This window comes from Theropithecus gelada, chromosome 7b (assembly GCF_003255815.1).
Source record: "Theropithecus gelada isolate Dixy chromosome 7b, Tgel_1.0, whole genome shotgun sequence".
NCBI classification, from domain to species: Eukaryota; Metazoa; Chordata; class Mammalia; order Primates; family Cercopithecidae; genus Theropithecus; species Theropithecus gelada.
In genome coordinates this window covers 19,787,222-19,812,275 of record NC_037675.1, presented here as the reverse complement: position 1 = coordinate 19,812,275, position 25,054 = coordinate 19,787,222, and the positions used below count along the sequence as shown (strand labels likewise).

At 51.9% G+C, this 25,054-nt stretch overlaps 1 protein-coding gene across 1 annotated transcript in view; it reads right to left on the bottom strand.

The window, feature by feature from the left end:
* Positions 1 to 254: 254 nt before the first annotated feature.
* LRRK1 (leucine rich repeat kinase 1) overlaps positions 255 to 25,054 on the bottom strand; it is a 148,474-nt gene continuing 123,674 nt past the window's right edge. Inside the window, exons 21-34 of the mRNA XM_025391389.1 lie at positions 24,159 to 24,330; positions 21,667 to 21,830; positions 20,527 to 20,666; positions 18,403 to 18,652; positions 17,354 to 17,520; positions 17,022 to 17,219; positions 15,218 to 15,495; positions 13,355 to 13,549; positions 12,267 to 12,418; positions 9,087 to 9,204; positions 7,620 to 7,736; positions 4,160 to 5,013; positions 3,620 to 3,721; positions 255 to 1,705 (exon numbers count right to left, since the gene is read on the bottom strand). Of these exons, the coding sequence (XP_025247174.1) occupies positions 1,528 to 1,705; positions 3,620 to 3,721; positions 4,160 to 5,013; positions 7,620 to 7,736; positions 9,087 to 9,204; positions 12,267 to 12,418; positions 13,355 to 13,549; positions 15,218 to 15,495; positions 17,022 to 17,219; positions 17,354 to 17,520; positions 18,403 to 18,652; positions 20,527 to 20,666; positions 21,667 to 21,830; positions 24,159 to 24,330 (3,085 nt within the window). The 3' untranslated portion in view covers positions 255 to 1,527. The remainder of the gene's footprint in view (positions 1,706 to 3,619; positions 3,722 to 4,159; positions 5,014 to 7,619; positions 7,737 to 9,086; positions 9,205 to 12,266; positions 12,419 to 13,354; positions 13,550 to 15,217; positions 15,496 to 17,021; positions 17,220 to 17,353; positions 17,521 to 18,402; positions 18,653 to 20,526; positions 20,667 to 21,666; positions 21,831 to 24,158; positions 24,331 to 25,054) is intronic.

Genomic DNA, 25,054 nt, shown 5'->3' with positions numbered 1-25,054 from the left:
GGAAGCACAGACCCTCAACCCCCTGGGACTTGGTGCCCAGGCTGGCACAAAAAAAAAGTAGGGGAACTCGCTTTTTCCAACCTGTGACTGACAGAGCAGTGTCTCCACCCCTGGAAGCTGCTCAGGGGCCACCTGCATGTTGGTACAGTGGGCAAGGAGGGGCTGCCCATTGCCCCCAGACAGCCAGTGGGTCTGGGAGGGACTGAGTCTGTGCTGTGGTCATAAGCACTCGAAAGACAGAGGCCACAGCTTCATTCTTGAAAGAATCTGTTTATTTTGAGATTAAAAGAGTCTCATCCCCCTGCATATCCCGCAAATACTAAATTTGATCTTTTTAATTTTAGAAAAGGGTCAACAAACTTCAGCTGGAGTATGATCTCTCTTTCAAACTCCCATTCTGGTTTAAGAAGCCCCAAAGGGTAACCCTTGACAAAAAAGTGGCTATGTTTGCACATGTGTGTGCATATATGTGTGCATGTGTGTAATACATACATGTGCATAATTTATACAATGTTTGCTGTTGTATCCATAAACCCCCTGTGGACAATTTTCCTTTTCGTACTCTGCTGTACACATGTGGAGCGAAAGTTTAGCAAATACATAATTTGGTATAAATCCCATACAATGTGATTTCACAACCAGAAGCCTGACCGCTGAGATATTACTGAATTTTTAAAAGTGATAAACAAGATTTTTATGTGCAAACAAACAGGGCTTGTGCTCCAGCTGCGTCCAAATTTACTTGACAAAGCTATAAACACAAGGCCCTTTCTGAAGTCCTGCTGATTGAGTTTCCCCTTCCTTTTGTCGGTGGAGAGGAATGTAAAGGCTAAGCTGGTGCACTCGCACTATGCGCCTCTGGGCTTTCTGGCTGCGGCACTTAAAGGAACTCATTCATTCTCCAGATGGGGCAACGCTCCTCACCCAGTGTCCTCCGAGGGCTTTCCCACACGGAGACCTTCCCGAACACAGAGACATCTGATCTTGGCTTGACCAAGCTGGCCCAGGCCTCAGGGACTCAGGAGCCTGTGGAATGTGCTGAGAGCCTGAGGTCTCTGGCGGGGAAAGGGCAGGGGTTACAGCTCCCCTCCTGCTCTACCTCAACTGCTTCCCAACCGAGGGCCTCTAGTGTAATTCCATCTGAGACCCGGGGATGGCAGGAAGGCCCGGCCCTACTTTGTTTGACCCAGCTCAGAACCGGATCCTCCACCCCTGCTCCTGGAAACTGATGGAGGAGGCCAGTGGAGGCCCTGCCCGGCCTGATACCACTGTCTTCCCTGGGGCTGTGAAATCAGCAGTTGGGGGATGGGGTATTCAGATAACTCTGCTCCGGAGAACCAGAGAACCCTGGAGCCACCGCCAGGCGGGTAACTTCTCAGCACTTCTTAGCAGCAAGGAGTCAAGGAGTTCAGGGGAGAGCTCCATCTGTCTTCTAGGTCCTTGGAGAACTAGAGGCTGATGGCAGAGGGGTCAGGCTGCAGCCTGGGACCAGCCAGCTCTGCATGTGTGACTGTCATTCCACAGGAATTACCTTCTCTTGCGTGTGCAAGCCTCCAGCCGGCCCAGCTCCTCATAGGACTGGTAGAAAATGTCAAACTCCCTGGCGCCCCAGCCCCTCCAGACAGCCAGGCACCACTCTGTGTTTTCGTTTTCAAAGCTGCACACAACAGTGTCCTTTGCCACCACAGCAGCATCCACCAGCACCCTGCAGAGAGAAGGGGTCTGAGGAAACTCACAGGGTCCCCACTTGGGTGGGGTTGGGACCCTCACCCTGGGCCTTCTGAGGAAGGCAGAGCAGGCTAAGGGGAGGGGAGTATGTCTGCTTGCCAGCCCTCTCTGGGGTGTGCTCAGATGCACCACTTCTCCCCGGTGGCCCAGCCTGCGGGCTTAGGCTTTATAAAGTCCAAACATGGGCTGTGGGCATGAGTTCACTTCCATGGGCTTTGTCTGTAAGAGTCCGACTCCCTGGAAAGCCACAGAAGCAATCAGATCAGGCAGCCGTGACTTAACTTCAAAGCGTCCAGAAAACACCAATGAACCAAATTTCTGCTTGTGAATGGCTCATGACCGAGTTTAACTCAACTCCCTTGCCACTAAGCTCAATGTGATTCTTCTCTCATTCTGTTTCTACATGCTTAGGAAATACAGGCTCATATATTAAATGGAAAACCTACTGCCCCAAAGTCATCACTATATACATTTTTTGAAACTGTGGACAGTTCTGCAGGATTGGTGGGTGCGCTACAAGTTTCCTTTTGGGCCGCAGTGCAGCCTCCCTGCCCTGCTGCTGCCCCACCCCGAGCACATACTAACTGCCTTCCTTTCCTCCCTCTGTGCCCCGTGTGTGCAGCCTGCGTGGCACTGAGGTGCTCCTGCAAACTGGGATGTCCAGGGACCTCTGACTCCGCATGGTCTTGCCAGGGCCTCCCCTTAGGCTGACTGCTGGGGCCTCTTTCTCCCTATAGCGAGAAAGAGGTGAAATCTGGCTTTAGGGGATGGATAGGAAAAACAACAACAACTAAACACTAGGACACTAACGGCAGGTATGCCAAGGTCCCAACCTGGGTGCTGCACACCCATTTCCTCCAGAAGGGCCAACCTGCAAGCTGGGAACTCCGTCAGTTCAAGGCTTCCAGCCACAGACTCTGGCAGAGCTCAGGAGCAGATCCAGATCTTGCTTCCAGAACCACTAACAGAGCAAGGGTCACTGGCCCGGGATTCACTGCCAAAGTTCAAAGCTGGCAGGCAAGGGAGTGAGACTGTCATGGATGCCTCCTTGGTCATTGTCCTGCTCTGGGAGAAACAAGCTGACTGGGGTTTCTCCACCCTCTTATGCTCCAGGTGAAATAAAAACCCACTTGCCCAGAGATGGGGGATAACTCACGCTACAGGAAAACAGGCCTAGTGTGAAGTGGAAGAGCTCCAAAGTACACACACACACACACACACAATTTGAATTGAGGACTTTTCATAAGGGAGATTTACCATGTGGGGCTCGGTAGTCAAAGTGAGGGGTGTAAACACTGTGGGGAGCTGCAGCTGGTACCAGCCTCACATCACTCCAGCCATGTAGACCATGTTCGGGATAGGCCACCCTGCCCAGCATACCCTCGCAGAGGAGACTGGCATAATCCTGGGGGTACCCACCCACAGACAGGTACTGAACCATGCCTCAGCCCAGGAAGGGCAGAAGCTGAGACCCCAGGCTTGGAGATGACAAGGTGTGCCTATGTCATCTGTCCCCATAGGGTGCTGTGTGGGCAGGTGGACACCTCGGGTAGGGTTTCCTGCTTGGCAGGAAGAACAGTGAATCAATCACCTGGATGCATCTGCATGTCAACTGCAGCTGAATTCTGGCCCTGGAGGCATTCGTTAGGTAGGGTACTTGATCTACAGGTGCACTGGGTACTCCAGAAACAGGGAGCCATGGCCAGTGTGGAGCCCCTAGGAGCTGTCTGCGGGGCCCCATCTTGTTTCCACTTTGCCTTATAGCCAAGTTGGTGGATACGCTATTTGGGAGAATGGAGGGGCAGCAAAGCCACTGTGCAAGACCTGGCTATGGGGCCTTCTGTGCTCATGCTGCTGCCTGGGTCCTAAAGGAGCTGCCACTCAGTCTTACCCATGTGGAGTCAGCTCTCGGGCTTTTAAGACGGCGATGACTCGGCCCCGCTGGGCACCAGAATCCTTCTCCAGGCCAATGACGATAACATCTCCACCGCGCCTAAGCAACCAAAACCCAGAAGGGGAAGCGTTTTTGTCGGTAGCCGTGCTCTCGGGGGAATGAAGCTGATGTGGAGAAGGGTGCGGGAGGGAGGCAACGGACATGCAGTTTCTGCTAAGGGATTAAGTTATGGGGAGGGGACAGACCCCAAAGCAGAGGAGAATTTTCCCAGTGGAAGCTGAATCACAGTTGATTGTGGCTTTCCTTGTGTGGCACCTTAAGCTCTCTGGCAGGCAATAAGCTTCGGTGCAGCCACTCTTAGACTTGCTAAAGATATCACTCCCGTTCCCAATGGAGGGAACCAACCTTCTTGGAAGCACAGCACCTGCTGGGTCCCCACATGACCTTTAAGGAAGCCAGCGGGTCTCCCTGGCTCCCAGGGGGTCTCCTTGCTCTGTGGGCATGCCCTCGATGGTGCCCTCACCTCGGGAAACTCACCTGGGGACCCAAATGAGGTCTCTGACGGCGAGGATCTTCACGGCCTGCAGGTGCTGGCTGAAGGTCTCCCCGTCCATGGGGGTCAGGTCATGCTCAGACCTGTCAGAGGCAGCACTGGGCTCGTGTAGCCTGTCTGAGTCCTCGCAGTCAGGGGAGAAAGGCACGCTGGAAGAACTTGCCGGGGAGCTGGGGAGGCTGGAGGGGGACCTGGCAGCCTGGCGGGGTGGGGATGAGGAGTAGGAGGACATGGAGCAGTAGTCGGTGAGTGACTCCTGGTGGGTCAGGATCTGTGTGCCCAGCTCCTCACTGTACATGATGCTCACATCCGCGATGGAGTCCCCCTCGGGCACCTTTGGGTTGGCAGTGTGGCTGGCTGCCAGGGGTTCCATGTCCAAGGGCCGCACGGGAAACATGTCCCTGAGGGGGCTGGGGTCCCCACAGAAGTACCGGGCACACAGCTGGTAGGTGGTGGAGTGGTACATCACCAAGGAGTTGGCCTTGTCATCCAGGCACCAGACAACCTCCTCCCCTCTGCCCTCAGAACTGCACACGACCGACGTAACCACGGAGGGGGCCGCGTAGGGCTCCAGCCGCCTGCAGATCTCCAGGGAGGCACAGTCAATGACAAGGAGGCCCGGCCCATTGCTGTACCAGACCTCAGAGCCACTGTTGACCACCTCCATGGCCTTCACTGGGTAGGGGTTCTGCCGTGCGTCTTCGTCTGCGATGCTGAACTTGGACCTGTTGGCTGTGTGTGAGCACAGGTAGGAGCAGCTGTCCTTTGGGGCGCCCCGCACCACGGGAAACACAGCCACAAGCCCATCGGCAAGGCCCGCTAAGACCAGGTAGGAATTCTGCAGGAAGGAGACGGGGATGGGTCACATCCTTCCATTTCACACGTTCCACCAACACGCTTCAGGGCAGCCAAGCTCTTAGAAAGGCTGGGGCTGCTCCTAAGGAAGTGAGCTCTGACTCAGCAGAGCCATGTCTACCATCCCTGCAGCAAAGAAAGGAATATGCCACCGAGAGGCAGGGCCTGTGGCACCAAGTGAGACCGCGTGTCACCTGGACCACATGGGCCGCCTCTGCTTGTGCCAGCTTCTTGCAGGGCGAGCAGCAGGGAGCTGCCTTCTCCTTGAGGCCACCAAGGCCTCCTTCAGAGGCAGGACCTGGTGCCCGCCCTTTTCTGGGTGTGCTTAACGTGACGGCAGTGTGGGCATGGCAAGTGTCTGTGCACTGCCCCCTGCCTGCCACCCCCCTACCAGGTGGAGTGTTCCATAAGGACGGGCTCCCAGCCTACCAGCATCCCCATGGCACTGGCCTGGCACAGGGAAGGGCTCAGTCTCCTTCATCTTGGTGGCCCTGTGGCTCCACCTGGCTCCTGCTCCAGGTGGACATGTGTTTGCTGAACTAGTTCTGGAAGAAATTGCTTCCTACTCAACCCTCTTGTGGAGGCCTGTCTCAGCCTGCTAAGCCCTCATGCCAGCTTACATCTATTTGAGATGCCTGTGGTTCAGCTGACATTGACAGGGTCCTCAGGGTGCCCCCCACCTTCTCAATGAAGCATGAGCTCTTCTACACCCGCCAGAGGTCACTGGGCAGAGGCCAAAGTTGCAGGGACCATGCTGAATGCTGGGCCCACCCCAGACCACCCCAGGGCACCTCCCAGGGCAGAGCCAGGAATACAGTGCAGCTTCGCAGCCTAGACACCACGTCGGCTGTGGTGGGGGTGGGAAGAGGTCTACAGAACAAAGCTGGAGTCAGGGCAGAGCAGGGAGCTGGGCCTCATGCCAGTGAGGGGGCAGGGCAGAAAGCCTCCTTGTGGGGAGCTGGGGAGATCAGGAGGCTGGCTGTGCAGGGAAATGGAATGGAGACCCGTAGCTCACTGTCCAGGATAACATGCTGTAAGAAAGCGTATCAAAATCCATCCCCAGGATTTTAGGGAAAGAAGGCAGCCAAGGCAAATAGGCTCCAGGTCTGTATCTGGAGTCCTGGCTCAGGCCCCGGCCAGGGCGGTGAGCACCACGTTCCGGCTGGGTGTGAACGTGCATGCGCGTGCAAGAATGCAGGCTCTGCCCTGGCGGCCTCGGAGGGGGCAGACACCCTGCACAGGAGGCCCTGCACAGAGCACCCTTTATTCCCTCTGGTCGTGCAGGAGGTGGTGCCCTGGCTGGGGGCTCTGGCCAGCGGTGGCCTCAATAACACTTTGTGTCGTGTTCTCCTGTGCTCTGGTGCGGGCCGGGTCCCAAGCTGCCTAGCCCTGCTGTGGGGCCATGGTCATAAATGACTCTAAGGTTTATTTCATACTTTTTTTTTTTTTTTTTTTAAAGAAATGAAACTGAAGAAGGGTGAAGAGAAGAGTTCATGTGTTTTGCTTCCATCCAGAAGTAATAATAATGCTCTTTTACCAAGTGCACCGGCCTAGACCTTTGGGTATGCTAGGCCTTCTCTCTGTCTCTTCTTATACCTATTTTATAGATGGGCAAACTGGAATTGGATGATGACAGTCACCACATTTTAACAAAGCAACACCAGTAAAGGCTTCTTGTGCATTTACCGAGGGTGCCTACTACACAGACAGGCCCCTCAGGGTGGATGAAACCAGAACTGCCTGAGCCGTGCCTGAATCCTGTGGGCGGAGGAGCCTGGAAAAGCCAGGGAGCTGCCTCCCACTGAGGGGCAGCTTCTCAAAGGAGGGGCCAAGGCCTTTGGTCTTGAGAGCTGAATCGGAGGAGGTCTGGGAAGAGGTGCTGGGATGTGAAGGGCCCAGCACAGAGTCGGGTGCTTTGTGGGGAGGGTGCTGGGGCCGGCAGGGTCCGGAGGACAGCCTCACAGAGGCTGGGGCTAATCCCAAGGTGTAGCACAGCTGGCTGGGCCCTTTATTGGGGAGAGTGCCCCTTGGGGTCTCATTTAGAAAGGCCAGGGCTAGGAAGTTAAAGAGATGAGTCTGCAGGGCCATGCTGGACAAGGAGAAACTGTGTTTGGTGTAGATGGTGAGTACTTGGTGGGAGGCAGAGATGGAGGGAAGAAGATCAGGACCTCCAGGACCTGGTGACCAAGTGGCTGTGGGGTGGCTCTGGCCTGGGCAGGTGGGAAAGAGGCTCCGGATGCCACTGCCCTCTGAGGGGAAGGGCACACACATGACTACTCACTGTGCCATTTGCACCAACAGTCATTCCACCTGAGTCAGGGCATTTGCATGTGAAAGGGGGTTTTCACTCGGCCCTCAGTCTGGCTGAGGACTTAGGTTTTTGCAAACCAGAAGGCACTAATGATGGACCAGATCTGATATCTTTCCTCCCACTGTCTCTAAGGCTGTGCCCTAGGCCAGGTGGTCCTAGAAGGTGTGGCTCTGCAGTCCCCACCCTGACACAGCTTCGGGCTGTTCCCAGCTAGGAGACGCCTCCCAGGCATGGAAGCACATCAGACACCTGCATACCCGCCTTTGCCCTGACCTCACCTTTTTAATAACAGGCACGGCCAAGAAGCAGGTGACGACAGCTGGAGTGTCCAAGGCCCGTTGGGGTGTGTTTAAGGGACACATGCCCTTGAGGGTGTAGATGTAGATTTTCTGGTCCTGCAGAGGCAGACAGGTCCACTGTGAGACCCAGGCTGGAAAGTGTCTGGCATTTCCGGAGGCATTCCCATGAGGATGCACTCAGCCTTGGGGATCCCCTGTGGGTCTTGGAAAGCTACATGGATTGACACGTTCTGGTGGGTTGTTTATGTATTTCTGTTCTTTGTAGAAACGTTGAAAAAGACAGAATAGTCTAAAGAGGAAACAGAAAATAGCCCATAATCTATTCCCCAGAGAAAACCACCTTTGGAATTTGGGGTCACAGCCTCTCAGAGGCTCTCTGTGGTATTTGTATGTGCACCTGGTACCGGCAAAGTGGACTCACGCTGCAATGCTATCTTCTCACTGTTCTTTCCATGTGACAGCACGCTGTAGGCAGAGCCCTTGCTCTCACTCATTCTAGCAGGAAATGATGTGGGAGCATCTCTTGGCTGCCTGGGACTGGGGTGCACCTACTTTGGCTAGTGTTGTCAGATGTTTCCTAACACTGAGACTTCCGAGGCTTAAGTGGTAAGCATGCTTTTGAGATTTCTGATACATATGTGAACACAATTCCAAACTGCCCCGAGGAAAAGTTGCACCAATCTATCCCCGCACCCACAGCCTCAGAACAATTTTTTTTTTTTGGAGACGGTGTCTCATTCTGTCACAAGGCTGGAGTGCGATGGTGCAATCTTGGCTCTGTGCAACCTCCACCTCCCGGGTTCAAGCGATTCTCCTGCCTCAGCCTCTTGAGTAGCTGGGAACACTTGTGCACCATCATGCCCAGCTAATTTTTGTATTTTTTAGCGGAGACAGGGTTTCACCATGTTGGCCAGGATGGTCTCAATCTCTTGACCTTGCGATCTGCCTATTTCGGCCTACCCCAAAGTGCTGGGATTACAGGCGTGAGCCACTGTGCCCAGCCTGCCTCAGAACATTTGTGTTTGGCCAGTTCTCTCGGGATTTCTCAGAACACCCCTCCTTAGGCCTTCTAGTGACTTCCCTGATTTCCCTGATGTGAAGGCAAGAGGCCTTCGGAGCTGAGTGACTCGGCAGTGTTATGGGAAACCCAGGCATGTCCCTAGCTTCCTGGGTCTCTCCTCCTGCTGAGGGTCTACATTTGGTCCTCACCATCCCAAATCCTGGCCGCCAGCCAGCAGCAGGCAGGGTTGAGCTGCCCTTGGTTACAGGCTGCTACTTCACGGGGTTCATGGCATTACTCTGGGATTGCACGGGGATGCACTGGGGGTTAATCTGAAAGTTCACTTGACCTGGTGTCCTGTATTGTTATGAATGTGGCCCCCACCCAGGGGCTGCACCCAGTGGGCAGTGATTACCTCGGTGGGCAGGCCTATGGGCAGTGCTTACCTCGGTGGCTGTCCACAGGGATCTCTGGACCTGGAGCTGGCAGCTCACCTTCATCCCGGGGCAGCTCATCCTCTGCACCTCCATGAGACCCTTCTCTGTGTTCACCACCGTGTAGTTCCTGTAAGTGGCAGCAACTGTGCGGTCAGTGCCTGGGGGCCAGGGGCTGCCTCCTTTCCCCAGGCCTGGCCTGGGCCAGCCGCGAGCCTCATTTACCTCCCCTGCTCCCACCCAGGGTTGCATCCTGCTGCGTTCTGAGAGGGCAGAGCTGGGTTCTGTCTGAAGGGTAATGCTTGACCGTCACCCGCAGGGAGGGCATTCCCCATGGAAGAAAGGCTGTTCTCTTTCTGTGACCCCTGAGGGTTGAGACGGTTGCCCCCAGTAGGAAGGAGGGGCCCTCCCACCAGCCATATCCTTCCCACCCGTGTTACGTGGGGAGCCCCTCACTGCAGAGTAGACAAAGTCAGGGTTAAAGACAAGTTGGGAGAATTCCAAAGGAGATTGGGTTGGGGTGGGGGGCACTCAAAATGTGCTCCCAGCACGAGTGCTCTGAGAACTAATGGCTTGTTGTTTGCGAGAGCCTTGGCTCACCAGGCCGCTGTCCCCGGCATCGCTGCCTCCCCTCGGCCCGTGGCAGGCATCCCGGGCACCCACTGCATGGAAGAGGAGGCTGAAGCTGATGCGACTGGGAAGTTACAAACCCCACATCACATAGCTCTGTCCCTCAAACTCAAGAGAGTACGTTAAGCTCACGGATAGCATTCTCAATATAAAGTTTCTCCTACTACCAAATTTTAAAAAGCTTCACCACTGTTGACTGATAATGTATTTGCAGATGATAGAAATGGTAGAAAATACAGCAAACAAAAACTTCCTTCAGGTATATTTGTCTCCTTTTCCCATCATTTTTTTATGCATCAGAAAAACAAAACTAAGATATTCTAATAGCTTTTACTTTGAAAACAGTTAAAAATAGAGAGAGTCATAAAGAATAATTGCCCCTGGGCCCCGCAACTGGAATTGTGTCCTATGTGAATCCTATTTACCTGCTCAGCTGCCCTGCCTCTCTCGCCTCCTTTCCTTCCTTAATTCTCAGACACATCTCAAGTCCAGCTCCACCCTGCTTGGCTGCCCGTGTGCTCTGGGCCAGCCCCCTCCTCCCTTTCTGTGAGTGAGCCTCTCTTCAGGCCAGCGGTGAGTTTTAAAGAACCTTCACAGGTCACAGGAAGAGGCCTCTCTCTTCCCTCTGGGAAGTCTTCTGAGGCCTGAGCAGAACTGTCTCAGGTACCTGCCACGTGTGTGTCTCTAGGCCAGCAGAACAGGGTCTGGCCCAGCCTCCCAGGGCCAGTCTGGCTCCAGGTCCTCCAATTCACCCTCAGAAGTGTCTGACGGTGTCCTTGCTTCTAGGGTGGCAGATGTTCCCGGCGCACTTCCTGCCCCAGACCTGGACTCTGCCATGATTCTGATGAGCCCTGGTTCACTTTGGTACTTAGAGAGCACAGTCTAGGTCCTAGGGGTGCACACTGGCATTTGGTTGGTCCTTGTTTTTAGGCCTTTTCAGTGAGCAGAGCTGAGAAATTTGTGTTTATTTTTTTTCAACCATATCACGAGTGCATCCAGTCAATTCAGAACTGCAGGCTTTTACTTACCCTATTTTACAACTCTTTCTCTTTTAGCCCATGCTGAAAATCACGGTTTCCAGCAACAGCAATATAATTACTCATTAACTTACTCCACAACCACAAGCAGCATCTTAGAATAACAATCACAACAGTACTACCAACAATATAATTACTGAAATCTGTTTAATTAATATGTTTGCTTTTTGTTTTGTCCTTAGAGTACATCCCATCAGGAAGGCATGCTCCATTGCTGTGTTTTAGAATAACTTCTCTTTTTTCTGAGGCAGGGTCTCACTCTGTCACCCAGGCTGGAGTGCAGTGGCACAATCACCACCCACTGCAGAGTCAGACTCCTGGGTTCAAGCAATCCTTCTGCCTCAGCCTCCTGAGTAGCTGGGACTACAAGTGCTCGCCACCATTCCCAGCTAATTTTTGTTATGTTTTTATTTATTTATTTATTTTTGTAGAGACAAGGTTTCACCATGTTTCCTAGACTGGTCTCAAACTCCTGAACTCAAATGATCCACCTGCCTCGGCCTCCTAAAGTGCTGGGGTTACAGGCATGAGCCACAAGGCCTGGTCAGAAAAACTTTTCTACAGCATCATTTCTTAGAGTGCATCTGTGTCACAACACTCAGTCCTAATGGCATAAAATCTGATGCAAACTCACGAAGACTGACCTAAGAGAAACTGCAAAGTCTGTTCCATTTATCTTATTATGTCTCAAGCTCAGTGATATTCGCCACTCTACCCCAGGCACCCTCTGCAAAGGTCATACTCCAGATACTGTCTTTACTACTGACTGGGTGCCTCCCACCCACCCCATGGCAAGCATGTCTTTTCTGATGGCCACCTCCTACTTTTTCAGCTCACCCCACCTAATACCATAACTCTTGAGGTTTAAAAAAAATTTTTTTTTAACTCTAGCAATACCTAGGATCCTTTGGTACTTTCCGTTGTGCTCCCTGAATTTATGGCCTCACTTAGGTGCCTTGGTCCATCTCTGTATCACTCCCTTGAAAACACCCCGCCCCTGCCCCTCTCTCCCTCCTGGCAAAACCCCAACTTTGTTTAAACCCACCCTGTTGCCCCTTCTGCAATCTGGGGCAGCAGAACATTCTTGAGAAAGTCACATAACCAGGCTGACAGGTCTCATTTCCTTTTAAAAAATGTTTTTAAATTTTCTAATTTTTTAAAAGATGGGGTCTTGCTATGTCGTTCAGGCTAAACTTGAACTCCTAGGCTCAGGGGATTCTCCTGCCTCAGCCTCTTGAGTGGCTAGGACTGTAGGCACATGCCACAGTGCCCTCATGTCCCCAGACACCCTGGCAGATACTACTCATTTCTGGTGTCTCTTAACCACAAAACCATACATGCACGTCTGTTTGTGTGGACTTTCTTCTGCTCTCCCTGCTCTTTCTTGAGTGCAGTCTAACCAGGTTCTGGACCCTACTGTCTGCTAAATAATTCTCATTGTGGTCAACATGGACTCTGTTCCCAAATTCCACAGTGGCCTCCCACCCCAAATTCAAAGAGGGCAGGGCAGGCCATAGGAGCTTACCTGGACTCCTCTTTTCCGTCCCAAAACACCACGGTGTACTCCTGGCCCTGGGACGAGAAGAAGGCTGTCTGCTTTCCACAGTGCAGCTCATACATGAAGATGGCAAAGGTCGGGTCCTTCATCTGGCTCACAACCGACAGGGCCAGCGGTCGCTGAGGGAGAGGAGCCACCAGAAGGGAGCAAGGTCACTTACAACCAGATTGGTGCCAATTCTGCCCATGAGGTCAGCCAGCTTCAACCAGGGAGAAATGAGGGATTCTGTTCATTCAGATTGGATCCAAACAAGAGGCTAAAACAGCTTCAGACGTCAGGAGCAAACCCATCCAGATATCTGGGTCACCCTTGGCTATGGCAATTTAAACTCATCTGGTCAGGTTAGCTGAACCCCAGGTATTCCAACCCAGGCCAAGGACATACACTCTTCATCTCACTATATTGCCCAAGCTGGAGTGCAGAACCTACTCACAGGTGCGATCATAGTGCACCACAGCCTTGAACTCCTGGGCTCAAGTGATCCTCCTGCCTCAGCCTCCCCAGTGGCTGGGACTATAAGTCCATGTCACCATGCCCAGATAAGGACATGCATTCTTCTAAAGAATATCCTGTTTACTCTCAATACATTAAACTAGCTCGTTTGATTTAATAAATGAGTTTTAACCTTGAAACCACTAGCCTCTTCCAAAAACACAAAAACACCACCAACAAAAAACTAGCCTTAACACTATAATATGATCTCTGATTCTCACAACCAAACCTTTTCCCCGTTACTTTAGAAAGAGATACCCACATTCCCTCTGTTCTTGCACAGGGACTGTGTTGTTATAAAGGGGTTGATATACTTTGTTTGCATGGTGAAGTAACACAAAAGTTGGGGAGGAAAAGGAAGTTTGTTTCCTAAGAGTGACATGCACACACAAAGAAAATGAAAGTAGATATGTTAGGAGCAGCAAATATCACCCTCTAGAAATGAGCAGAGAAGGGTCGCCAATTGTGACGGGTGGGCAGCCACACACACATACCCTGGGGACCCACAGCTTCTGCCACATGGCAGGAGGTCCCAGGGCCCTGGGCTCTGTGCTCCCAAGTACCTTCTCTGGCTTAGTGTCCCAGCACTCCATCATGAGCGCCTGCAATCGATGGAACTGCACTTCCTCCGGCTGCCCCAGAACTGGGCGGATGCCCTTGGACAGTTTCTTGGCAATCTGGAGCTGGTGGTGGCCCAGTGCAGGTCGCTGTCCTGACAGCAACTCGTAGAGCACCATTCCATAGGAGAACATATCTACCTGGGCACAGAATAAGCCAAGTCACGTCCCTGCCTGGGCCCAGTGGCCTTCACTAGTTGGCCCTGAGGTTGACAATTAGACAAGGAAAACAAACATTCAACCAACCACCTGACCATGTCCCTCTGTCCATTTATCCATCCATCCTCCCAACTACCCATCCATCCACCCATCTGACCACTTTCTCTTCTATCCATTTATCTCTCCATTTTCTTACCCCTTCTTCTTTCCATCCATCCATCCATCCATCCATCCATCCATCCATCCATCCATCCATTTGCTTGTCTTCCTGTACATTTATCCATTCTTCTCATCTGTCCATCCATCTGACCACCTGTCCTGCATAGTTATCCATCTATCTTCCTATCCTTCCTCTTGTCCATCCACCCATCCATCTGACTTCCCACTATATTGTCCATTTGCCCATTGTCCCATCCATCCATCCATCCATCCATCCATCCATCCATCCATCCATCCTTCCGTCCAATAAAACATACTGAGAACTTGCTGTTAGTCACTGATTAAGGACTCCAAGGAGGTCATGGTCCTTATCCGTGAGTAGCAAGACAAGGCAGGAAAACACATACCCTCAGCTTGATGTGCTTGGTACTAAAAGTGCTGTGTATGCAACTCATAAAAAAAGGAGTGTCTCCTGGATCACGACATGTTGCCTTCTCTAATTTTCATAATCATAAAAAGGTCCAGCAAGGAAAATTTATACAGACCCCTATAAGGGTCAAGAAATAATATTTTAGCAGGAGAATGGCTGAGATAGACTTGAGAATTTTAAATGTGAATGTTTCCATGATAATCTGAGTTTCAAGGTGACCTCCTTATTGAAGTCACCTACTATTGTGAAGCTCTTATTTTTGTTGCTTTGATTTGCCTTTTCTATCTTGGGCAGCAGCCACAGGTGCTGAGCTAATCCACACATGCACAGGTCATTCCTACAGCAATTAGTCAATGACCATCTGAAAAATCACCAAATAATAAGAAATTATAGACAAGAGAATTTTAATGCTGGGTGATTAATTAACAAGGCTGGCACTAGATGCAATACATGCATGGTAAGATGACTTTAAGTTGTCTGTGGGCCTGCATCTACCAAATAGCCATCAGGGATAAATGTTATCGGAAGATCAATATTTAGTCATTGTCTCAACTGAGGCTGGCAGCACAGTTGCCTGGGGATGCCAGCTTGTCCTTTCACCCTTCTCCTGGTTCGGCATTCAACTTGGCCAGCACCCTGTGACCAGGACTTAAGGACAGGGGTCTTTACCGTCCTTATTCTGTCTGCTCCTCCTGAGTGCCCTGCAAGGCTGGTCCTGTGTCCTCATTGTGCACATCTAAATGTGAGTTGGAGCCCAAATCCAGACGTGTTTCTGTCTTGGACTCTTCATCTGCTGTTTACAGCCTCTACAATGTTTCTGAATCAAGGTTTGAGAACTCTGAGGCTAAGGAGAAGTCAATCTTGCTACAAGCAGACAGACATAGGCCCCTGCTCCCTTCTGGTTCAAGCCAGAACCTCCCTCATGGAGCAAGGGAGAGGGAGAAAAGTGTACTTTTGGGGATGCTGAGCCCCAAAGCTGCAGCTGCCTCCAAGAATGCCTGGCTAGCCTCAGGGCTGGGCTCCTGCATTGTGGGGCTGGGCCAGGGGATCCAGGCAGGTACCTTCTCATCATATACAATGCGAGGCCTGATCTCTGGGGCCTGGTAGCCAGGAGTGCCCTCCACGCCTAGAGCACCCTCGTGGAATGACTGCCTCGAAATCCCGTAGTCAGATAGCTTGATGTTGATGTGCTCCTTGACGTCAAGGGACCACACCAGAATGTTGTCCGACTTCAGGTCGCAGAAGATGATGTTTTTCTTGTGCAGGTAGGCCAGGCCCGAGGCAATCTGGTAGGCTATTTTTTGGGTGAGCATGTGTCCCAGCGGTATGAAGGAAGAATCTTGCAAAGAAAAACAATTTTCAAATGTATCAAAATTTCAGTTTTGATAGAATCAAATTATCATGATAGCAACTGTCTTTTTGTCTTCCTATCTCCCTAGATACTATATATTCTTTTTTTCTTTTTTCTTTTTTTGAGACAGAGTCTCCCTCTGTCACCCAGGCTGGCGTGCAGTGGCACGATCTCAGCTCACTGCAACCTCTGCCTCCAGGGTTCAAGCAATTCTCATGCCTCAGCCTCCCAAGTTGAGTAGCTAGGACTACAGGTGCATGCCACCATGCCTGGCTAACTTTTGTATTTTTAGTAGACATGGGGTTTCACCATGTTGGCCAGGCTGGTCTTGAATTCCTGGCTTTAAGTGACCTGCCCGCCTGGGCCTCCCAAAGTGTTGGGATTACACATGTGAGCCACTGCGCCTGGCCCCTAGATACTTTATATTCTATTGACACATTCTCACTATTCACCAGACTGCCAGAAGGGACAGAGAATGGCCTGGTTAAGTGAAATAGTATTTAGGATAGAAGTGCTCATCACTATAGCTTCATTCATGATACCTTATTCCTGGAATTGCTGGCAGTTTTGCTGAATGAGCAAGGATTCGAAATCTCTAGAGTTCATCTCAGGTCAAGGCTGTCCTACGTAAAGGGGTGAGTTGCAAGTAGAATTTTGTTTGGCTGGGTGTGGTGGCTCATGCCGGTAATTCCAGCACTTTGGGATGCTAAAGTGGGGGTATCGATTGAGCTCACAGTTCGAGAACAACCTGGGCAACAGGGCGAAAGGCCATCTCTACAAAAAACAAAACAACAAATTAGCTGGGTGTGGTGGCATATGCTTGTAACTACTGGGGAAGTTGAGGTAGGAGGATTGCTTGAGTTCAGGAGGTCAAGGCTGCAGTGAGCTGAGATTGCACCACTGTACTCCAGCCTGGCCAACAAAGCAAGATCTTGTATGAAAAAAGTAAAATAAAGAATTTTGTTTAAAAAATTATCTTCCATTGAGGCAGAAGTGATTGATTTTAATAGCATTTCTTCTTCCCTAGTCAAAAGATAACTACCTTTCACCCTCTGGCAGCTCTGGAGTTTAGTTGTTCATTTCTCAACTTAAATTATTTTAACGTTTTATTTTAAAATAAACGTCCCACTGACCCTAGGATCTGAGTCTCAGCAGTGGTGTGCATGTGCAGTTAAGAAAGTGATTTAATGCAGCTCATGTGCTTGGTGCCCTCCCAGAGAGGATGTTATCATCCTCCTTTTACAGGCAAATAAACTCAGTAGCATCCTGGACCGCGGCAGAGCCTGGTCTTAGCCGACTCCACAGTGTGCCCTCTGCCGTCCTCGCCAAGGCTCTGCCCAGTGACTGGACCTGGCGAGGTGCCTGGCCTCACACCCAGGGGATGGTCACATGAGCCATGGGTTGGGTGTGCCATGGGCTTGCCAAGGCCACCTGAGGCTCTACCCCCATGCCAGGCGGAGGCGCCTGGGGCTCTGTTGGTCTCAGGAGTCGGGTGGGGCGGCACACCGTGGTACCTCTGGCGTTCTCCGACAGCACGGTGTTGAGGCTGCTGAGCGGCGCGAGCTCCAGGGCGAAGCAGAGCGGGTGGATGCTGATGCCGATAAGCGCCACAATGCAGGGGTGCTGCAGCGCGTGCAGCATGCTGGCCTCCTGCCGGAACTCAGAGAAGTTCTTCATGGCGTCCGTGGCCCGCAGGTGCCTCAGCATGGTGTCTACCATGGAAAGCGCAGTGTCAGCCAGCAGGACACGGGGTACCTGCAGCCTCAGGCCTCTCTAAGGCGGCACAGAGCTTAGACCCGGGCAGCACATGTCTGAGAAAAACAGCACCAACCTGGGACCTGCTTACCTGCTGGGACGTTAGCAAAGTTCTTGAATTTTTTGATGTGGAAGCGCTTGACAGCTACGGGTTGGCCCTGGTACCGGGCCCGGTAGATGACGGTGCCACTGCCACCCTGGCCCAGGACGCTGCCCTCGTCCTCGCTGTGCTCCAGCTTGCTGTTCTCCAGGAAGAGCCTGCCACACACACACGGCATCAGCCACATCACCCCCGCCCTGATGCAGGTGGGTCCTGGGCTGGGTCATTTGTCCCCATGGCCGAGAGTCATGGTTCAAAGCCATCTGTGAGACTGGACAGATCTGGGCCACCCCGGCCCTGCCACTTGCGGGTGGGCACACCTGGGTGGGTTATGGAGGCTTGCTAAGCCTCAGTCTCCTCTGTAAAGTGGGCTCAGGACCCGAACAGCCTCAGAGGTGGTGATGGCTGGCACAGGGTGAAGTCCACGGAAGTGGTGGCCGTAGAGAAAGGATCCCTTTGGAAGTTTTCTTCTGAAAGGTGACGTTTCCTATTTCCTCCCCAATTCTCTCCCTAGTTATCATCTTGGGTTAGCATAGGTAGAATAAACTCTAAGAACAGATTTGAGGGGTCCAATGCTGAGCACTAGGGTTACAGATAGGAGTCAGCGTTTGACAAAGGAGGTAAACAAGGCTCTGGGTGGGAGCTCTCCCCTTCCTGAATGCCCGAGGAGTGCCGGCTGTGCTTATCTGCTGGCCCAGGAGCTGGTGGGGAGGTAGGACTGGAAAGGAGAGGCAGCTCAGGAGAGAGCAGCTCTGGCTACGAGGGGAAAGGGGAGGCATATGGGGAGGCAGGATGACTGCACTTGCAAAGTGCTTTTCCCAGCTGGGCCTACCAAGGCCTCCAAAATGGAAAGCCAGCAGCCTGTACCCTTCAGGCAGCCGAGGATGGGAACCTAAAAAGCTACTGAGATTGGTGGGAAGTGATGGCTGGGGTATCTGCCAGCTCTGGAGGGGTCTTCCTGGAGATCACTTGGCAACTGCACAACAAGGAGCGCCCCCTGTGACCTGCACTGTGTTCTGGGAGGGGCCTTCGGGGCATACCTGGCCGGGAAGTCGGTCATGAACAGTTCAGGGACCAGCTCCTGGAGCGGCACGGGGAGGTCCGGGTGTCTGGGGCAGGAGATGAAGTCCCGCTCGATGGCCGTGAGGACGCAGTCTTCCATGTCGAAGTATTGCACACCCTCTGATTTCTCACTGGGGTCCGTGTGCTGGGCCCAGGCTGTCTCGCAGACTGGGCAGGGCACATACTGCTCCATGAGTGGAGTCCCATCACTCTCTGTGGCCGTCAGGGCTAAATAAGGGCAGAGCAAGAGACAGCTTCACAAGAAGGAGGTGCAGGAGGGCCCCTGAGCAGCACTCTGTACCCCAGGCCCTGAGGCCTTCACAGCAGGGGAGTTGCCTGTCCTGGCCTGTACCCGAGAGACAGGCTGAAACCCATTGCCACATTCAGGTGCCTTTTTGGAGAGCGCAATTGTTTGTCCTGAAAGATGCGTCTAGGGAGGGTTCAGGATGCTTCTGAGAACTGCCCAGTGGTTGGGACCCTGAGCAGCCTGGCTGGGGGGCCTGAGAGGAGGGTGGGGATCCCTCCTGCATGACTGGGCCCTAACAGGTCATTACAGACTAGGTCTGAGCTATCCTCCAACAATCACAGCAGTGTGGAAACCACTCTTCCTACAATTAGAAACATCAGGTTTGCAATGTCTATGAAGGGCAATGCAGGGGGAGAAATGAGTGCAAATTATAACAGACAAAACTGAGTCAGTGGACATGGGTTCCCTCCCACGCCTCTGATAGGAGGTGCAGAGAAACACCCTCCAAGGTGCCTTGTGGAGGTGCCCTCAGGGCAGGCCAACTGCCTGCTTCATGCAGGGTAGGAAGTGGATGCCTAGAACTTTCCAGGCACATCTAATATCTGTAGGTCCATGTGTAAGGCATCCCGTTGGGAGGGGCCCCTGGCTGGGGATGCCAGCTCAAGGCAGCCTGTCTCAGGTGCTCACCAGAGCCCTTTCCATCTCAGGTGACTGTCTAAGGGATCCACCTGTCAAACTGCCCAGCACCTGCTGTGGGGGGAACACTGGCTGGTGGGGAGCTGCAAAGTGCCCAGAAAGGTTTACATGGGCCTAAGGGGCCCCCTTAGATGGCCATGTGCCTCACAAATCACCATGACACACACCCAACTGCCTTCTCCGAGGGCTCCTTTCCAAGCCTTTTTTCCTTGTAGGTCACCCTTCCTGCCAACAGCGTGAAGGACCCAACCCTGACAGAGACCAGACCCTGGGATCTGGAATGTGTATCCTGAGTGTATGCTGCCACTGCTCCTTAGCCACCTTCCCTGACGCTCTCTGGGATGCAGGCATTGCATGCAGGTGAGGCCGGCCGAGGAGGCCTGGGGACCTGCTGAGGCTTGCAGGGGCGGCACTGGAATTCCAAACCCGCTCTCCAGTCACTTGCTTGGCCTCCAGCGTTCAGGGGCTGAGGCTCTCGGGGCAGCCATTCCCACAGCTGTTTGCCCCATTAAGCCCCAGATGGCCTCCCCCCTGCAGGTTGCTCTGGGAGTTGTCTCCACCGCAGGAGCAAAACAAACAGGGAGCCTCAGCAACTTCACTCAAAGAGTACTTTTTTGGGGTGAACTATCAATGAAGAAACAGATCCAAAGGGACTGAGAAGGGCTGTGTTAGTGGTTTGATCACCGCCAGGATGGGTGGGGCGGCAGGGAAGGAGAGCAAGGCCCCTTGGTGGCCACAGCTCCCCTCCATCCCTGCCCCTGCACAGAGGATAAATTTCCATCTGCCGACTCCCCCCTAGTTTCAGCCACACCGTCCTCACTGTGAAAACAAGACATGTGTGAGCTCACACTGAGCATCTCCGTGGACCATTCGTGGTACCAGTGTCATCTTTCTTGCCATGCCTGTGGGCAGCTGGTAGGCTGCTTCCCTGCACAATCCCAGTGGGGTTCGAGCCCCATCCTCCCCACGGTACTCCCCCCCATGACAGAGCTGGACTTCTCGGGGGCCAGGACTCCCACCAAGGGACGGTTAAGACCCCCTACTTTGCTTGGGCCGAATCCCAGTGGGATTTTTGTCCTCCCCAAAAGAAGCAGCCCCACCCTGATTTATAAATAAATATTAGCATGAACAAGGGCTTGTTTCCAGAATCTTCTCTTACCAGGAAACCACTGATCAATCAAGGAATTGACATGATCTGTGATGAAAGCCATGGCTGAGAAGTCCCTCATTTCTGATTGACAAATGATTTTTATTCCTCCACTTTTCTTCTTTTTCCAGTTCACATCGGAAGATTCCACACTGCAACCCAGAAACCAAAAGGAGCCCATTGCGATCTGGCTCTGGGGGACCCTGGGATGATATTCCTGCCCCTAGGGATAGGATGCAACCCCTGGGAACCTGGAGAGACTCTGTGCCCTGCAGGACTGATGGGGGACTCCTCCCCGTATGTACGTGTGTGTGGCCCTGCCTTGCTCTTGCCCCGGACCTGGCCTGGTGAAGGAGACACAAGGAAGATTGCCGTCAGGGATGCTCAGTCTGGGAGCTGACCCTCGGGTGAGGCCCTCAGGAAGTTACCGGACCACCCTGAACCTCAGTGTTCTCATCTGTCCAGCAGCAACCGTGGGCTTTAAGTGAGAACATCTCTGTGGAGGCGGCAGGTCCCAGTCAAGCCCTCTGTAAAGTTGCCTCGCCTTTTCCCTTCTTCTCCTCTCACAGAGCTGAAGACTATTTTGCAAAGTTCATTGTAAATATTAAAATAATCTTGGGTGTTTATCATTCGTTAAACCTGCTGAGCTGACTTTAGGTCTACTGCTCTCAAAAAAAAAAAAAAAAAAAAAAAAAGAATAAATGGCACAGGGAGCTGTGTTCCGTGTCTGGTTATGGGCAGTGCAGAGGGAGGCTGAGGAGTCTCAGTGCCCCCTGCCCCCAGCCTGGCTTCTCACAGAACAAGGGGACGGGCAGGATGGCTGCAAGGTCACATGGTGACCTGAATAACTGTGGGAGGTGCCTGAGGCTCTCCTGAGCTCAATGGCCACCACGTCCCTCAAGTCCTGAGCTGTGGCCGCCACATCTGCCTTTGCCTTTCCCATCCTGCAAGGGGGACTCAGCAGGGGTGAGGAGCCCCGAGCCTCTGGGACACTCATGGGAGGGCCTCACATTTCTAGCAAGCCGCCATGGCAAGCCGCTCTCACTAGCAAAATTCTGGACACCAAGAGGATGAAGCATCCTGCTGACGTGGCCCCGGGGTGGCTGCTGTGGCACCTGCTGGCCCGGTAGGTGAGCTTCCAGGTGTTCCTACCTGAGGTAGCCCCCATCAAAAGTGACCAGGAGCCCTTCCTGCCAATAGATGGTCTGATTTCTTTTCACTCTGAATGTGCTACAGCGATTTCTCTGGTTTCCTGTAAAACTGTAAATGGCGACTTTCCTGTTCCTGCTTTTAGTATTCTTCTTGTTTTCAAAAAGCTGAAAGACAGAGAAAAGACCCTGCTTAAGTATTCCGGGCTCCTCGCTGGTCCTGGGCAGAGCTCTGCGGAGGCCGGGCTGGGCCCCATCTTGATAAATGACCCGCATCTTTCCCACCCTCTCCTCCCACGCTGCTCATCCCTGCTGCCAAATTGAACGTTACATTATCTGACAGGGTTTCTAGGGTATTCTGGAAACGGTTTTTTCCAAAGAATTGAAAAATAGGCTTTCCTTTAAAAATTTTTCTCTTTCTGACTTTACAAGCAAATATTCATATTAGAAAATGCAGAAAATACGGAAAAATGTAAGAGGGCGAACAAAACACCCATTTAACACCAAGCAGAGAGATCATTCAGATTTTGGTATATGTTATTCCAGGATTTTTTTTTTCTATCTCTATATATGTGTAAAAAACAGCTGAAGCCATATTGGATTTCTAATTTCATATACATTAAAAAACCTCACTTTTCCTATGTCATTAAAAACACACATAAAATTCATTTTTCTAAAGTTTAATATTCTATTAAGCATAGTAATTTCCTGAACCACTCTCTTCTGGAAGTGTAAGTTGGTGCCAATCTTTTGCTCCTTCAAAACCACTGTGAGTTACATGAGAAAGGCACAGAGCTTTCTCTGATTGAAAACGGTATCCTTAGTTTAGATGTTTACCAGTCGGATTATCGGTCGAAGGGTCTGAATATTTTAAAGTTCTGGATGCATCCTGAGGAATCGCTTTTTGAATGACGAGACTGTCCTGTGCACCGACTACCAGTGTGCACGGGGCAGCTTCGTGCCCCGGGGCTGGGGATTATGGCTCAGCTCTTTGCTAATGTGATGGATGAAAAGTGGCATCTCACTGCTGCTTGAATTTGCATGCCTTTGATGAGTGATGAGACTGAACTTTTGTCCTGTCACCCATCTGAATTTCAATAGGACTTCTTTCCTAACTTCAAGTGAGGGATGCTGCTGCCCGGAAGGGCGCCCAGGCCTCCAGGTCCAGCTGGGCCCCGCTTGTGAGCTCAGCCTCCCACGACGCTAGTGCTCCATGACCCTCCCCTGAGAACACAGCGGGACACAGAGTTCAAAGGGAGGGCAGAGGAATGGAAAAGTAGGAGCACCAGCGCCTGCGCCCACTCCTTCAATCAGCTCACCCTTCTGGCACTATAAACCAGTCTCCCTCCACGCTAACACAGGCTGCTACTGTCACGATGGACTTTAAGGATTTTGCATTGATCTTTCTTACCATTTCAGTGAAAATGGGGAGATCAAAGAACACTTTTATAGAGCTAAGAACTTATAATTCAATAAGGGCTTTCTAATTAGAATGTAGCAACACTAAACTCATACGGAGTTTAATGTCAAGGATTTGACAGTCAGGGATTATGCCAGAGGTTTGCAAAACCAAAAGTGTGTCAGAATCCCCGGGAGGGGTTGTGAAAACCAGTGTGGGGTTCCCTCTGGAGTTTATCATGCAGCGGGTTTGAGGTGGGGCCTGAGAACTTGCGTTCCTCACATATTCCCAGGTGAGGCTGATTTTGCTGGTATAGGAACCCCACTTTGAAAAACACCACTGTAGCAAATATTGCTTCCATGTTCCCGCCTTGCATGAAATGAATGTTGCCTGACAGCTGGGACTCCTTCCCATAACCCCAGGTAGACCCACAGAAGCTAACTCCTTGGGCTGGGTCTCCAATGTTACCGGAGTCATGTAAAGTTCTGCACAAGTGGTTCTCAAACTGGACTGCACAGGGAACTCACCTGGGAGCCTTAAAGATACCAAAGAGGAATCACTTTTTCAAACAATGCCACACTCAGATTCTGATTCGCTCGGTCTGGAGTGTGGTCTGTGTCTTTTAGAATTTACTCCACGTGAGCCTAGTGTGCAGCCAAGATGGCAAAACTGTGCTTCTAACTCACGGTTCTCCAAGTGTGGCTGCTGGGCCAGTGGCATCACCTCGGGGAATGGATAGAAATGCAAATTCTTGGCCTCAGTCCACACCTACTGAATCAGAACCTCTTGGGTGGGGCCCACCAAACCCTGTTCTAACAAACTCCAGGTGGTTTTGAGGTGGGCTAACATTTAGAACCACTGTTTATAAAGGGTGTGTTCTGTCTAAGGAGGGTGCTGATTTGCAACTCACAGGATGGCTTAAATGTGTTGGCCAGCAGCCCACGCCACACCTGCCCCCTGGCACTACATTGGTGGCATGGCTCTGGGAGAAGGGTCTCCAGGCAGGGCCCCCCGGCAAACGGCATTCCCCTCCCCCAAGGGTACAACTGTAGGTGCCTCTCGGGCATCTGCCTATGCAGAAACCGCAGCTATAATACCTGCAAGTCCATCTCCGCCAGACTGATCAGCATCCGTGCTATAAACCTTTGCCAGAAGCCAACAGGAACGAAGCTCATCTTGAATACCCTTTGAATGGTGTTGGCTGTGGGGTGCCGCATGCCGTGGGTGTCCAGGCCAGGTTTAGATGGAAGGAGATGGGGCAGGAGGTAGCTGAAACACACCAAGGAGGACTGGTGAACAGCGGGGCCCAAGCTCCACTGCAGTGCCCCGACCCCAGCAGATGGCCTGGTCTGGGGACAGGCTGTGCTGAAACACCTCAGGCTGCTGGGCTCCTTCCTCCCAGGGCCTTCGGAATTCTGTTATTAGTAAGAGAAGGGTGATTTATATGCTGAGAATAAATACTCCAAAGGAAAATGAAGACTGGTCACATTAATATGTCTACTATGGTTTCTAAGATAGAGACTAGAATAAGGCTAAGGGAAGATATGAAAACATCTGTGGTCCAAAAAATGTCAGACAGCAAATGGGACTCAATTCTCTATAAATGGGGTTGCAGTTGGGGAATCACTTAATATTAACTTTGGTTGATGAAGGAAAAACAAATACAGCTGCAAGGTTTCAAGGACAATGCAGATATCAGGGTCAGAGTAACATTTTTGGCCTTCAAAGCTATTTATTGCTCTTGGCCACTTGACACGACGTAATTGTCTTAAAAGCTAGAATGAGCCTGATTTGTGCGAAAGAGGGATGTTTTATGAGAACATTCTTGGTCATCATAAAAATGCTGCATTATTGTGTCAGCAAGGCCTTCACATCTGTCGTCATCTTAAAACAGCTGAAACCTGGGAGGTCCCTCCAAAAGTGTGCCAGAAAACCAGCAATAGCTGCATGCTGTGGGGCTGCGGGGGCAGGCACCAGACAGGCACAGGACGGC